The sequence below is a fragment of the Liolophura sinensis genome, chromosome 13, assembly GCF_032854445.1.
Source record: "Liolophura sinensis isolate JHLJ2023 chromosome 13, CUHK_Ljap_v2, whole genome shotgun sequence".
In the NCBI taxonomy this organism is placed as follows: Eukaryota; Metazoa; Mollusca; class Polyplacophora; order Chitonida; family Chitonidae; genus Liolophura; species Liolophura sinensis.
The window spans coordinates 13,051,992-13,068,091 of NC_088307.1; the positions used below are offsets into that span (position 1 = coordinate 13,051,992).

At 43.6% G+C, this 16,100-nt stretch overlaps 1 protein-coding gene across 1 annotated transcript in view; it reads left to right on the plus strand.

Moving 5' to 3' along the window:
• Positions 1-3,114: 3,114 nt before the first annotated feature.
• Positions 3,115-16,100, plus strand: part of LOC135480881 (E3 ubiquitin-protein ligase Midline-1-like) — a 47,905-nt gene continuing 34,919 nt past the window's right edge. Inside the window, exons 1-3 of the mRNA XM_064760811.1 lie at positions 3,115-3,762; positions 4,771-4,866; positions 5,941-6,171. Of these exons, the coding sequence (XP_064616881.1) occupies positions 3,115-3,762; positions 4,771-4,866; positions 5,941-6,171 (975 nt within the window). The remainder of the gene's footprint in view (positions 3,763-4,770; positions 4,867-5,940; positions 6,172-16,100) is intronic.

Consider the following 16,100-nt stretch of genomic DNA (forward strand, 5'->3'; position numbering starts at 1 on the left):
AAAGAGAAAAACATTAAGCTGATGGTATGAGTTCTGTACAAGTGTGTAGTTTACCTGTGTGAATACATTTATATGATATCTTAGGTAGAATAGATAGACCAATTGAATAACCCGATCTGTCACTCCTCTACTGTTGTATAAGCCTACAAGTGCCCTGGTACAACCAAACTGTCAACCGCCTGCCCCACTGGTCTGTCAGCAGGTAGGCTTTAGAAAATCTAAATGTCAAGTCGTATGTACCTTAGTACCAACTATACTTGCACGCAGCACAACACAGTAAAACCATCGATTTTGTGTTAGAAACCATCCCGTGCAATAAGAATCTTGTACGCGTAGTTAACCAGTTATAAGTGACGCGTATGTTGACCTACATCTTCAGTCCTAAGGTAACAATGTCTGGTATATAGTTGGAGTTTATAGTATCGGCTATCTCCACTTGCAGAATGTGCGCTAATAACATATTTTTTTATCTGTTTGGCTTGTGATTATTGATTTGATTGTTCTTTAACGCCATGCTCAGAGTTTTCCACTCGTGCGTTAGCATGGTTGGAAAAAACTACGGTGGCTGTTTCACCTGAATGAAAAGTGTTTTCATTTGGGTGAAAAAATTCTTGCCTTCATGATTAAGTTCTCATCTGGTTGCAAAAGTCCAGATGGCAGAGATACGGTATTTTAACCACAGATACACACTAATTTTAGTAAGGTTACACACAAACGGGCTTGACACACCCAGGAGTGCAAGTGTGAGCATATGTCTATTGTCCCAAGATCTGCATGATCCGCGCTCTATTCCATGGGCCTTGAACTTCTTTGAACCAGAACAAGGAGTCGGGTATAGCTAAAATATCCTCCTGGAAGAAAAACTTTTCACCTAGGTGAGAACCTTTTCACCCAGGTGAGAACCTCCTCAACCAGGTGAAAACCTTTTTCACATAGGCGACAACCTGTAGGGAGGAACCACCGCATTGCTAAAGGCGAAACTGCTGACATAAAGCCGCTGTGTATCAGGTGGATATCGCCAGGTGGATTTGAACCTGCAAACGCATTTGTCAAGTGGTCTTGGAAACGTTCAGTCTGTTTTGCCGGTCCACATGCCAATGGCGGTTATATAAGGCTGAATGTTCGGATATAAAATTCTCTCCAGATAATGACCTACTAAAATGGATTAGTTGTGGATATGCAGTACTTCCTCCTGTCTTAATGACTTGACATTTACATAGACTTAGTCGTCTCTAACACGGTATTATTGTTGCTGTGCGCATGCAGTGAAAATGTAGCAATAACACAGCGTCATATGGTTTACTGTATGGCTGTAAGGAAATGCCCAGGTAACCACACCTGCGCGCATGGTCATATTAACGTGTTTAGCGGCTGTCACACCAGGGATAGAAATTGTGTACAAACTATAAGAAGAGCTTTGTGTCACAAAAGTACAATTACACGTTTTAATATCATTTTGTATAAATGTTCTACATGTACCACGCTTAATGCCAAAATTAAAATAGTCCCAGTTAGAATTCACTGACGGTATTCCCTGCTGATATTTTGCACTGTATTTACTTTCATATTCTCAACTGGACATCACATAATGCTGGGTAGAAAGTGGTCTTAACAAAGCAGTGTGAAACTACATGAATGTTAATGAATGAAGGGGAAATAACCCAATGGTTTGTCTCCCTTACAAAGATCGCTTGAACTTTCTAGATGACAATATTTTCGCTTTCAGTCGACGGCGATTTAGCGAGCTGTGACGTAGAAGAGATTGTATCTGTAAAGGTAAGAACTGGGCGTGTCCATGTTCGTTAAAGAGAAAAACATTAATCTGATGGAATGAGTTTTGTACAAGTGTGTAGTTTACCTGTGTGAATACATTTATATGATATGTTACAAGAGGTAGACCAATTAAATAGCCCGGTATGTCACTCCTGTACTGTTGTATAGGCCTACAAGTGCCCCAGTAAAACCAAGCTGTCAACCGCCCGCCCCATTGGTCTGTCAGCAGGTAGGCTTTAGAAAATCTAAATGTCAAGTCGTATGTACCTTAGTACCAACTATACTTGCACGCAGCATAACACAGTAGAAACCATCGATTTTGTGTTAGAAACCATCCCGTGGAATAAGAATCTTGTACGCGTAGTTAACCAGTTATAAGTGACGCGTATGTTGACCTACATCTTCAGTCCTAAGGTAACAATGTCTGGTAAATAGTCGGAGTGTATAGTATCGGCTATCTCCACTTGCAGAATGTGCGCTAATAACACATTTATTGATCTTTTTGATTTGTGTGTATTTATTTGATTGCTCTTTAACGCCATGCTCAGAATTTTCCACTCGTGCGTTTGCATGGTTGGAGGAACTTGCGGTGGCTATTTCACCTGAGTGAAAAGTGCTTTAATGTGGGTGAAAACATTCTGGTCTGCATATTAAAGTTCTCACCTGGATGCAAAAGTCCAGATTGCAGAGAAAGGCTATTTAAGCAGAGATGCATGCCAGATATAGTAAAGTTACACAAACAGGCTTGACGCAGCCAGGAGTAGAAGTGTGATCATATATTTATTGTCACAAGATTTGCATGATCCACGCTCTATTCCAAGGGCCTTCTTTGAACCAGAAGAAGGCCTCGGGTATAGCATGAGTATGCACCCAGGTGAGAATCTTCTCAGACAGGTGAGAACCTTTTCACCCACGTGACAACCTTTTCACACAGGTGAGAACATTTTTACACACGTGAGAACCTTTTCAACCAGGTGACAACCTTTGGTTAGGACCCACGGTGTCGCTAAAAAACAAACTTCTGACATAAAGCCGCTGCGTATGCCGTGATTGTAGTCCACCCATTTACAGTTGCCACTTCTCTTGATGATAGGAAAAGTACTTCCCGAGGCCTTGTAATATCGAATGTACAAAGTGTTTTTGTTAAATTCTTTCTCACTAGTCTCCTGTTTGGAGCATTTGCTAGATCTTTTTCCCTTATGTCGTCTTCTTCGTGTTCTAGTCGATAAGGCAATTTTTTTCCCCTTGTGTAGTGGCACTACTGATTTCACGTAAAGCTCTGTTCTCATGCTGACACTAATATACCATAAACTCTTTTTTCCATAGAACACTCGCAGAAGAATGGCTAAATCCATGCAAGCAGTGGAAGAGGAGCTGACTTGCTCCATCTGTGTGGATATTTTTCGGGAGCCGGTTTCTCTACCGTGCCACCATAGTTTCTGTCGAGAATGCCTGAGACTGTTTACAGATAAGAACAACCCCTCTGTTATTGAATCCAGTGGCCGACAGATCAACTGCCCTGTGTGTCGCTCACCCACTGTTTTGACGGACGAGGATGTAAATGCTCTCCCAGTCAACACCGAATTGTGTGGAAAGGTGGAGGACTTCGGACAACAAGACAAACTAACAGAAGACACCCCAATGTGCTCAATGTGTGAGGAGACCAGCATGTCACCGGCCGCCATGTTCTGTTCTAATTGCGACGGGTTTTTCTGTCAGCAATGTCTTACAACAATGCATCCTATGAAGGGACCGTTCAAGCGGCACACGGTCAAACCTGTAAACGAGATCTTAGCCCAGAGCTCTGTAGAGGAATCGGAAATTTTGGACACAAAATCTGAGTCAGATTACAAGTCAGAGTGTGACAAGCACAGTCAGTTTCTGTCCATTTACTGTGTACCTTGCAAGGACGTGATCTGTCCTGGTTGCCTTGGAGATCATCTTGAACACAGCTGTCTGGACTTGGAGACAGCGGTAGAAGAAAATAAGGTAAAAGATAAACAGATGTAAATTCTACGCTTCCACTTGTCTCTTTTTTCAAATGCGATGACTGAGAGGAAAAAGGCTTATTTTCAGATTCTAGAAATCATCCATATTTTCGTACTAATTTTCTAAGAAAGTAGATCATGCTCCATTAACCGTTGCTGAAGGATAAATAAGCTTCGCCATGGTGCTTCGCCACATGCCAGGGGGCGTGTAAATTGCTCCTATTTATGTATTTACATGAACTGTCAGAATAAAACCTTGACTGAGGTATATGGGACAGCGGTCAACGCTGTTTTGATTTTACTCTCTTTGTTAGAAAGTGCCCAACACAGTCTTCCACTTGGAAGTGGTTAGATAATCTAGCAGAAATTTATTCTATGTGAGCGTGCATGTTCGGTTGTATAGAGTATATTCCAGAAATATTTCTGAAGACCAATGTGATTGACAGCTTCACGGACATATGGTCCCCTATCATAATAATATCTGTTATCATCTCCTGATTTAATTTCTAATACTGGGGACAATTTCTTCATTTTTCCCTTAGACAAAATACACATCAGAAATTAAGACGGTCTCTCTAGCCAACCGGTGGCCAATTTAATTTAATGTTGAAAAATAAGATTTTTTCTGTAATCCTTTAAGCTATCACGATCTGGCCCCCAGTGTTGTATCTCGTGTTACCATTTATACGATTCTGTGAGTGGAGGAAACTGTGTTTTCCACATGATTCTTGTGGTGGAAGGCAATCTGTGTATAGTACACCTCAAGTAAGACTGTACAAAAGAACGGCTGTTGACTGCTATAGGTTCCGGAACAATAGATTTGGGAAATCTTGAAAATCCTGTATTGGAGAATGGGACTGATTGGATGTGACGTTGACATGGCGAATGGAAAGCAAATCCCTTAACTTAAAGGCCAAAACTCACTCGCCCACGTATAATACCATATGTACATTTATTAGTAGCCGGTATATGTGTGTATACTATATTGGGAATTTTTTTTATTATATAGGCGACATTTGAGGACAAAGCTGGCCAACTGAAAATAGTCATGGAGTCAGTAGAAAAGGGTTTGGCGAGATGTGGAGAACTGTGTCAAATTATCAAGGTTTGTATTTTTGTTCTCAAAATAAGATACAAATATCATGGGTCGTGTTGTGGTATTCAAAATAGAAAAATAATAAGTAGTTTTGGAAAATTTTAAAAGTTATAAAGAGTAAATGCTGGTTGACAACTCAATGTTGCTTTGTTGTTGCGTTGTGTTCATTTTATCATTGGCAGTCTGAACATGATAACTATTTCGCGTGTGTTTGGGTGTAATTTTATGATAATTTGAATCTCATTGCGTTTGTATTTATGTGTAAATGTACGAGTTACGAGTACAGTTACCGAGTTGCTGTAACCATGGAAAATGCATTGGTCACCTCAACTCCACCGTCCTCCGCCCATCGCCACCCACTGCCACTGAAGGCGGACTCCTCAGAGACGGGCTGACTACCTTGGGGGGTTGTCCTCCGTGGCGGGCTGTTCTCGGTGGCGGGCTTTTCAGTGATGGGCTGCCCTCAGTGGTGGGCTGCCTTCTGTGGCAGACTGTTCCGTGTGGCGGACTGTCCTTTGTGGCGGACTTTCCTCAGCAGCGGACTGGCCTCAGTTTCGAGCTTTCCTGGGTGGCGGACGGTGCTGTGGGGTGGACTGTCTTGTGTGGCGGACTGGATGGCAGTTTGCCCTCAGCGGTGGACTGTCCTGTGTGGCGAACGGTCTTGTGTGGCGGACTGACATTAGTGGCGGAGTCACCTGTGAGGCGGATGGTCCTGTGTGGCGGATTGTCCCGTTTGGCCGTTTTCCCTCTGTGGCGGCCTGTCCTGAATGTCGGCCTGTCCAGTGTGGCGGACTGTCCTCAGCGGCGGACTGTCCTCAGCGGCGGACTGGCCTCAGTGGCGGACTGTCCCATGTGGCGGGCTGTCCTGTGTGGCGGACAGTCCTGTGTGGCAGGTTGTCCTGTGTGGTGGACTGTCCTGTGTGGCGGACTGACCTCAAAGGCCACCGAAAATAGTAAATGCTGCGTGTATACGTTGCTGCTTACTTGGTAGTTTCTAAGCCATAAACTTGAGCAATTACCATCCTACTGCTAACTCGAGCAGTACCGGAAGTGAGGATATCAACTTGGGTTTATTGTTGACAGGAAAATCAAGATGTTCATTTAAAGTCAATAGAGACCTCATACACAACAGCTCTGACGACTTTGAACAACTGGAAGGCAAACTCTGAGGCGGCTGTAAGAATGAGGCATTCCAGCTGGAGTGTTGAATGTGGTGCATGGACCAAAGCCCTAGACATGCAAATCGATGGCATAAAAATGTCACAGGGGTCGTGTAAGAACTTAATATCTTCCCAGGACGTAAAGTTTTTACAGGTAATACAGTCATGACAATGATCTTCGAATACAAATCCTTGACTACAAATACATGTAGTATAATTTTTTTTAAATTTTGTGTTCATTTTAGAAGCGATTTTTTTCCAAATACAAGAAACTTCTGTGACCTAGTGTGTAACGTGTTACTGCAGCATAACAGCCCGGTGCCTTGCACCAATGCTGTCTGGTGTGAGTTCAACACCAGTTCATGCGGCTTCCTATAAGAACGTATGTCTGTAACCTGCAGTTGGTCGTGGGTTTCCCCGGGCTCTCTCCGGTTTCCTGCCACTATATTTCTGGCCGCTATTGTATAATTAGAAGACTCTTGAGTACGGCGTCAAACACCAATCAAATCGATAAATACATACATAAATTTGGCAACTTTGAACATTTTAATGCAGATTGCTGATGTGCTTTTGTCAGTTTCTGCCAAGGCACATTTGACTGTTTTGTAAAGATTTTGTTTTCGAAAAAAAGGTAGGCTTAAAAAACTTGTGTACGACTAGAACATAAAACAAGAATTAAATTTGCTTTGTGTACAGGTAAAACAAGAGTTATGGAGGGTTGATCATGGTTTGTAAAGCAATCATTGGCATCAATTAGTGAATGATGAAAAGAGTCACCCGGATAAGCGTGAAATATTGCCGCAGTCGCGGTAATTGTCCATTCGTATCAACAAAAAATGAATAAAGTGTATCGAAATCTTACATTTATTGTACGGATAGCGGGGCTTAGTATGGAAGCCAGATGAAGAGAGGGGGTGGGGGGGGGGGGGGGTGAGAATGGTACTCTTCTTGTCCTGCGAGCTTTGTACAATTTCACTGAAGGCCAGATAAATACCACAGCAAATATTCAAAAGCTTCACTTCCTGAAGTGTAATAAAATCCAGAAATGTAGTATTATTACATAATGGATGACAATTGCTACCTATAGTGTAACCATTACTTTCTGTTACACTATGGGTAGTTATTGTCCATTTTATGGCCAATATGTGACAAAGCTCATTCACTTCTACACTAATTTATTTTTGTAAATAGAATTACATTAAACGTAGGCCGGGCTCAGGTAAGTAAGGTCTTGTTCGTTGATGTAGCTCACAAATTCATAACCTGAGAAATCCTATGCTCTCTTCTCAGCTTCCGAAGTGTAATAAAATCCCACAATGTAACATTATTTCATGAGAAATTCTGCTGTGTCTTTACATACGATTTTCTGACATCTGGCGAAATACTATGGTTTCCACATATATTTCTGAAGAGGAACAAAAGAAAATTCATGTAGAGTCAATCCTGTTGTATGTGGCCAGTTAAGGCAGGCGAAATAAGTGGCCGCATAGGGCAGGTGGCCACAGAACACAGGCAACCCTGGTTTCCAGCTGGGTGCAGGTGTTTTCCATTATGGCATCTCGATACAATGCTTAGAAACATGCATAGATCAAGTCTACCCATAGTGTTACGCCTATTACATAATGATATACATCCACAATAATGTAATAATACTACCCTGTTGGAAGCACTAACAAGAAACAAGCTTCACACACAGGCTGTAGCTCTATACACAGGGTTTCACTACAAAGACAGTATTTAACACCATACACAGGGGATCTTTCCATACACATGCTTTTACTCCGTGGACCGGGCTTCCCTACACAGTATTTCACCCCCTCCCCCCTTCCACACACACACAGGTGATCTCTCCATATCCAGTGTTTCCCTCTAGAAACAGTATTTCGTGCCATACATAGAGGATCACTCCATGTGAAGTTTTTAACTCCATACACAGGATTTCCCTCCAGGGACAGTATTTCACGCCATACACACACGATCACTCCATACACAGGATTTCCCTCCAGGGACCGTATTTCACCCCCCACACCCTGATCACTCCATATACTCCACGCACACGATTTCACTCCAGAGACAGTGTTTCACGCCATACACAGTGGATCACTCCGTACACGGGGTTTCCCTCCTGAGACAGTATTTTACGCCACACAGATTGAATCATTCCACACCCAGGGGATCACTCCATACATTGGGTTTCAATCCGGAGACTAGGCTTCCCTGCACAGTATTTTACGCCTCACACATGTAATCTCTCTATACCCATCATTTCCCTCCAGAGACAGTATTTCACGCCATACACAGGAGATCAGTCCATATAAAGGTTTTCACTCCATACACAGGATTTCCCTCTAGGGACAGTGTTTCACACAAAAAGATTTTATCACTTTCTGCACAAGATTTCACTCCAGGGACAGTATTTTACGCCACACACAGCGGATCACGCCATATACAGCGGATCAGACAATGCACAGGGCTTTACTCCAGAGACATTTTTTCACACCATACACAGGGGATGACTTTATACACTCGGTTTCACTCCAGAGACAGTATTTTACGCCACATAGATAGGATCATTCAACACATACGGGATCACTCCATACACTGGGTTTCACTCCAGAGACAGTATTTCACGCCCCACACTGGAGATCACGCCACACACACGGGATCACTTCATACACATGGTTTAACTCCATACACTGGGTTTCACTCCAGAGACAGTATTTCACGCCCCACACTGGAGATCACGCCACACACACGGGATCACTTCATACACATGGTTTAACTCCATACACTGGGTTTCACTCCAGAGACAGTATTTCACGCCCCACACTGGAGATCACATGGTTTAACTCCATACACTGGGTTTCACTCCAGAGGCGGTATCTCACGCCCCAGACAAGAGATTACTACACACACAGGAAATCACTCCATACACCGGGGGTCACTCTATATACAGAGATCACTCTATACACAGGGTTTCACTCCAGAGACGGTACTTCACGCCCCACACAGGAGATTACTCCATACACAGAAAATCACACCATGCAGAGGGGATCACTTTATCTACAGAGATCACTCTATATACAGAGATCACTCCATACACAAGGGATCACTCTATATACAGAGATCACTCTATATACAGAGATCACTTCATACACAGGGAATCATTCATGCACAGGGGATCACTTCGTACACTGGGGGTAACTCTATATACAGAGATCACTCTATATACAGGAGATCACTCTATATACAGGATATCACGCCATACACAGCGGATCGCTTGATATACAGAGATCACTCTATATACAGAGATCACTCCATACACAGGGGATCATTCTATATACAGAGACCACTCTATATACGGGAGATCACTCCATACACAGGGGATCACTCTATATACAGAGATCACTCCATACACAGGAAATCACTCTATGCACAGGGGACCACTTTATGTACAGAGATCACTCTATATACAGAGATTACTCTATACACAGGAGATCACTCTATATACAGAGATCACTATATACATTGGAGATCACTCTATACACAGGAGATCACTCTAAATGCAGGGAATTACTCATGTACAGAGATCACTAATACACAGGGGATAACTTTATATACAGAGATCACTCTATACACAGGAAATCACTCCATGCACAGGGGATGAATCTATACACAGAGATCACTCTATACAAAGGGATCACTCTATATACAGAGATCACTCTATACACAGGAGATCACTTCATACACAGGGAATCATTCATGCAAAGGGGATCACTTCATACACAGAGATCACTCTATACATAGGGATAACTCCAAGCATAGGGGATCACTCTATATACAGACATCACTCTATACACAGAGATCACTCTATACAAAGGGAATCACTCATACACAGAGATCACTCATACACAGGGGATCACTATATACATAGATCACTCTATACACAGGAAATCATTCCATGCACAATGGATCACTTTATACACAGAGATCACTCTATACACAGGGGATCACTCTATATACAGAGATTACTCTATACACAAGAGATCACTTCATACACAGGAAATCACTCATTCACAGAGATCACTCTATATACACGGGTGATCACTCTATATACAGAGATCACTCTATACACAGGAGATCACTTCATACACATTGAATCACTCATGCACAGGGGATCACTCCATATACAGAGATCACTCTATACACAGGAGATCACTTCATACACAGGGGATCACTCTATATACAGAGATCACTATATATACAGGGAATCACTCATACGCAGAGATCACTCATACACAGGGGATCACTCTATATACAGAGATCACTCTATACACAGGAGATTACTTAATACACAGGGAATCACTCATGCACAGGGGATCACTCTATATACAGATATCACTCTATACACAGGAGATTACTTAATATACAGGGAATCACTCCATGCACAGGGGATGACTTTATATACAGAGATCACTCTATACACAGAGATCACTCTATACACAGGAGATCACTCTATATACAGGGATCACTCTATACACAGGGATCACTCTATATACAGAGATCACTTTATACACAGGAGATCACTTCATACACAGGGAATTATTCATGCACAGGGGATCACTTCATACACCGGGGGTCACTCTATATACAGAGATCACTCTATACACAGGAGATCACTCTATACACAGGGAATCACTCATACACAGAGATCACTCTATACACAGGGGATAACTCCATGCATAGGGGATCACTCTATATACAGAGATCACTGTATACACAGAGATCACTCTATACAAAAGGAAACACTCATACACAGAGATCACTCATACACAGGGGATCACTCTATATACATAGATCACTCTACTCACTGTACAGGAAATCATTCCATGCGCAATGGATCACTCTATACACAGGGAATCACTCATACACAGAGATCATTCATACACAGGGGATCACTCTATATACAGAGATCTCTCTGTACACAGGAGATCACTTCATGCACAGGAAATCACTCATTCACAGAGATCACTCATACACGGGGGATCACTCTATATACAGAGATCACTCTATACACAGGTGAACACTTCATACACATTGAATCACTCATGCGCAGGGGATCACTCCAAATACAGAGATCACTCTTCATACACAGGGGATCACTCTATATACAGAGATCACTCTATATACAGGGAATCACTCATACACAGAGATCACTCATACACAGGGATCACTCATACACAGGGGATCACTCTATATACAGAGATCACTCTATACACAGGAGATCACTTAATACACAGGGAATCACTCTATATACAGAGATCACTCTATACACAGGAGATCACTTCATACACAGTTAATCACTCATACACAGGGGATCACTCTATATACAGAGATCACTCTATACACAGGGATCACTCTATACACAGGAGATCACTTAATACACAGGGAATCACTCTATATAATGAGATCACTTCATACACAGGGAATCACTCATACACAGGAGATCACTCTATATACAGAGATCACTCTATACACAGGGATCACTCTATACACAGGAGATCACTTAATACACCGGGGGTCACTCTATATACAGAGATCACTCTATACACATGAGATCACTTCATACACAGGGAATCACTCATACACAGGGGATCACTCTATATACAGAGATCACTCTATACACAGGAGATCACTTCATACACAGGGAATCACTCATACACAGGATTTTACTTTATCCACTAGATTTTCTCCCGGGGCAGTTATTCACGTCACACACGGGGTTCACACAATAGATAGGGTTTTACTTTTTACACAGGGTTCCTCTCCATAGACAGTGTTTCACGCCACACACAGGCGATCACTCCACACAGGGGATTTTACTTCATACACAGGGTTTCCCTGCAAAAGTTGTATTTCACCCCACACACAGACGATCACTCCATACGTAGCATTTCCCTCCAGAGAGATTATTTCACGCCCCCACAGAGGCGATCACTCCATACCCAGGGTTTCCCTCCTGAGACATTATTTTGCTTGGGATCACTCGACATGCAAGGTTTAAGTCCACGCACACGGTTTCACTCCATAGGCAGTATTTCTCGTCACACACAGGGGATCACTCCTTATACAGGGTTTCATTGAATACACATGGTTTCACTCCATACTTAAGGTTTCCCTCTAGACAAAGCATTTCATGTCATACACATGGGATCATTCCATACACATACACAACTCCGGAGACAGGGCTTCCCTACACAGTATTTCACGCCCCACACAATTAAACTCTCCCAACCCAGGGCTTCCCTCCTGAGACAGTATTTCGCTTGGGATCACTCGATATGCAAGGTTTCAGTCCACGCACACGGTTTCATTCCAAAGGCAGTATTTCTCGTCACACACAGGGTTTCACTTCATGCACAGGGTATCACTCCATACAGAGGGGATCACTCCATGTACAGGGGATCACTCCATGTACAGGGGATCACTCCATACAGAGGGGATCACTCCATGCACTTCATTTTCACTTCATTTACTAGATTTCCTCCCGAGGCTGTGTTCCACGCCACGCGCAGTGGATCACTCCACACACAGACGATCACTCCATACAGAGGATTTCTCCCCAGAGACAGTATTTTACGCCATACCCTTCTGATCACTGCACACACAGGATTTCCCTCCAGGGACAGTATTCCCCGCTACAAACAGAAGATCACTCCACACACAGGGTTTTCCTTCAGAGACAGTATTTTACGCTACACAGACTTGATCACTCCATACACAGGATTTCACTCCATACACAGTGAATTACCCTCCAAAGACAGTATTTCACGGCACACAGCAGGGATCATTCCATACGCAGGGTTTCCCTATAGAGACAATATTTCACGCCACATAGATTTCATTACAGGAATTTGCTAGGGTTTCCCTCCGGACACCCTTTTTCACGCTCTACACAGAGGAACACTCTATAAACAGTGCTTAACTGCAAATGTAGAATTTTACGCCACACACAGGGATCGCGCCACACAGGGGCTTTTTCTCCAAAACAGTATTGTACGCCACACACAGGTGATCACTCCATAAGCAGGGATTCCCTCCAGAGACAGTAGTTCACGCCACACACAGGAATCTCTCCATAGACAGAGGCTTTTTCTCCAAAACAGTATTTTACGCCACACACAGGTGATCACTCCTTACACAGGGTTTCCCTCCAGAGACAGTAGTTGACGCCACACATAGGAATCTCTCCATACACAGAGGCTTTTTCTCCAAAACAGTATTTTACGCCTCACACAGGTGATCACTCCATAAGCAGGGTTTCCCTCCAGAGACAGTAGTTGACGCCACACACAGGAATCACTCCATACACAGGCTTTTTCTCCAAAACAGTATTGTACGCCTCACACAGGTGATCACTCCATAAGCAGGGATTCCCTCCAGAGACACTAGTTGACGCCACACACAGGAATCACTCCATACATAGGCTTTTTCTCCAAAACAGTATTGTACGCCACACACAGGTGATCACTCCATAAGCAGGGTTTCCCTCCAGAGACAGTAGTTGACGCCACACACAGGAATCTCTCTATACACAGGCTTTTTCTCCAAAAGAGTATTTTACGCCTCACACAGGTGATCACTCCATAAGCAGGGTTTCCCTCCAGAGACAGTAGTTGACGCCACACACAGGAATCTCTCCATACACAGGCTTTTTCTCCAAAACAGTATTTTACGCCACACACAGGTGATCACTCCATAAGCAGGGTTTCCCTCCAGAGACAGTAGTTGACGCCACACATAGGAATCTCTCCATACACAGGCTTTTTCTCCAAAACAGTATTTTACGCCACACACAGGTGATCACTCCATACGCAGGGTTTCCCTTTAGAGACAGTAGTTGACGCCACACACAGGAATCACTCCATACACAGGCTTTTTCTCCAAAACAGTATTGTACGCCACACACAGGTGATCACTCCATAAGCAGGGTTTCCCTCCAGAGACAGTAGTTGACGCCACACACAGGAATCTCTCCATACACAGGCTTTTTCTCCAAAACAGTATTTTATGCCACCCACAGGTGATCACTTCATAGGCAAGGTTTCCCTCCAGAGACAGTAGTTCACGCCACACATAGGAATCTCTCCATACACAGAGGCTTTTTCTCCAAAACAGTATTTTACGCCACACACAGGTGATCACTCCATAAGCAGGGTTTCCTCCAGAGACAGTAGTTGACGCCACACATAGGAATCTCTCCATACACAGAGGCTTCCTCTCCAAAACAGTATTTTACGCCACACACAGGTGATCACTCCATAAGCAGGGTTTCCCTCCAGAGACAGTAGTTGACGCCACACATAGGAATCTCTCCATACACAGGCTTTTTCTCCAAAACAGTATTGTACGCCACACACAGGTGATCACTCCATAAGCAGGGTTTCCCTTCAGAGACAGTAGTTGACGCCACACACAGGAATCACTCCATACACAGGCTTTTTCTCCAAAACAGTATTGTACGCCACACACAGGTGATCACTCCATAAGCAGGGCTTCCCTCCGGAGACAGTAGTTCACGCCACACACAGGAATCATCCCATACACAGGCTTTTTCTCTAAAACAGTATTTTACGCCACACACAGGTGATCACTCCATAATCAAGGTTTCCCTCCAGAGACAGTAGTTGACGCCACACACAGGAATCTCTCCATACACAGGCTTTTTCTCCAAAACAGTATTTTATGCCACCCACAGGTGATCACTTCATAGGCAAGGTTTCCCTCTAGAGACAGTAGTTCACGCCACACATAGGAATCTCTCCATACACAGAGGCTTCCTCTCCAAAACAGTATTTTACGCCACACACAGGTGATCACTCCATAAGCAGGGTTTCCCTCAAGAGACAGTAGTAGACGCCACTCATAGGAATCTCTCCATACACAGAGGCTTTCTCTCCAAAACAGTATTTTACGCCACACACAGGTGATCACTCCATAAGCAGGGTTTCCCTCCAGAGACAGTAGTTGACGCCACACATAGGAATTACTCCATACACAGGCTTTTTCTCCAAAACAGTATTTTATGCCACACACAGGTGATCACTCCATAAGCAGGGTTTCCCTCCAGAGACAGTAGTTGACGCAACACACAGGTGATCACTCCATACACAGGCTTTTCTCCAAAACAGTATTTTACGCCACACACAGGTGATCACTCCATAAGCAGGGTTTCCCTCCAGAGACAGTAGTTGACGCCACACATAGGAATCACTCCATACACAGGCTTTTTCTCCAAAACAGTATTGTACGCCACACACAGGTGATCACTCCATAAGCAGGGTTTCCCTCCAGAGACAGTAGTTGACGCAACACACAGGTGATCACTCCATACACAGGCTTTTTCTCCAAAACAGTATTTTACGCCACACACAGGTGATCACTCCATAAGCAGGGTTTCCCTCCAGAGACAGTAGTTGACGCCACACACAGGAATCTCTCCATACACAGGCTTTTTCTCCAAAACAGTATTTTACGCCATACACACAGGATCACTTCATGCGCAGGATTTCCTTTTATACGCAGGGTATCCCTTTAATGACGATATTCCACACCACGAAGATTTCCGTCCAGAGACAATATTTCACGTCTTGCACAGGATTTCACGCCACACACTGGGAATCACTCTGTTCACATGGTTTTACGCCACACACAGGGGATCACTTCATTCTCGTGGTTTCAGGCCACACTTAAGAGTTTCAGTCCAGCGACAGTACTTTACGCCCCACTCAGAGGATCACTCCGCACCCAGCGTTTGTATACATACAGGTGTTAATTCCACACAGGGGTTCACTCCAGAAGCAGGAGTTCACTTCATATATAGGTGCTCGATTACTCCAGACAAAGCAGTCCCTAGACACAAAGTACCTAAGTACATCTGGCTCACCTAAGACGTAGGGTTGCTACGGACAAAAGAGTTGACACCAACTGCCCGGAACCTCGAGGGCTTCTCTCCAAACACAGATGTTAACTTCACACATAGAACCTTATTCTGGACACAGTATTTCAATACCAGATGCAGGT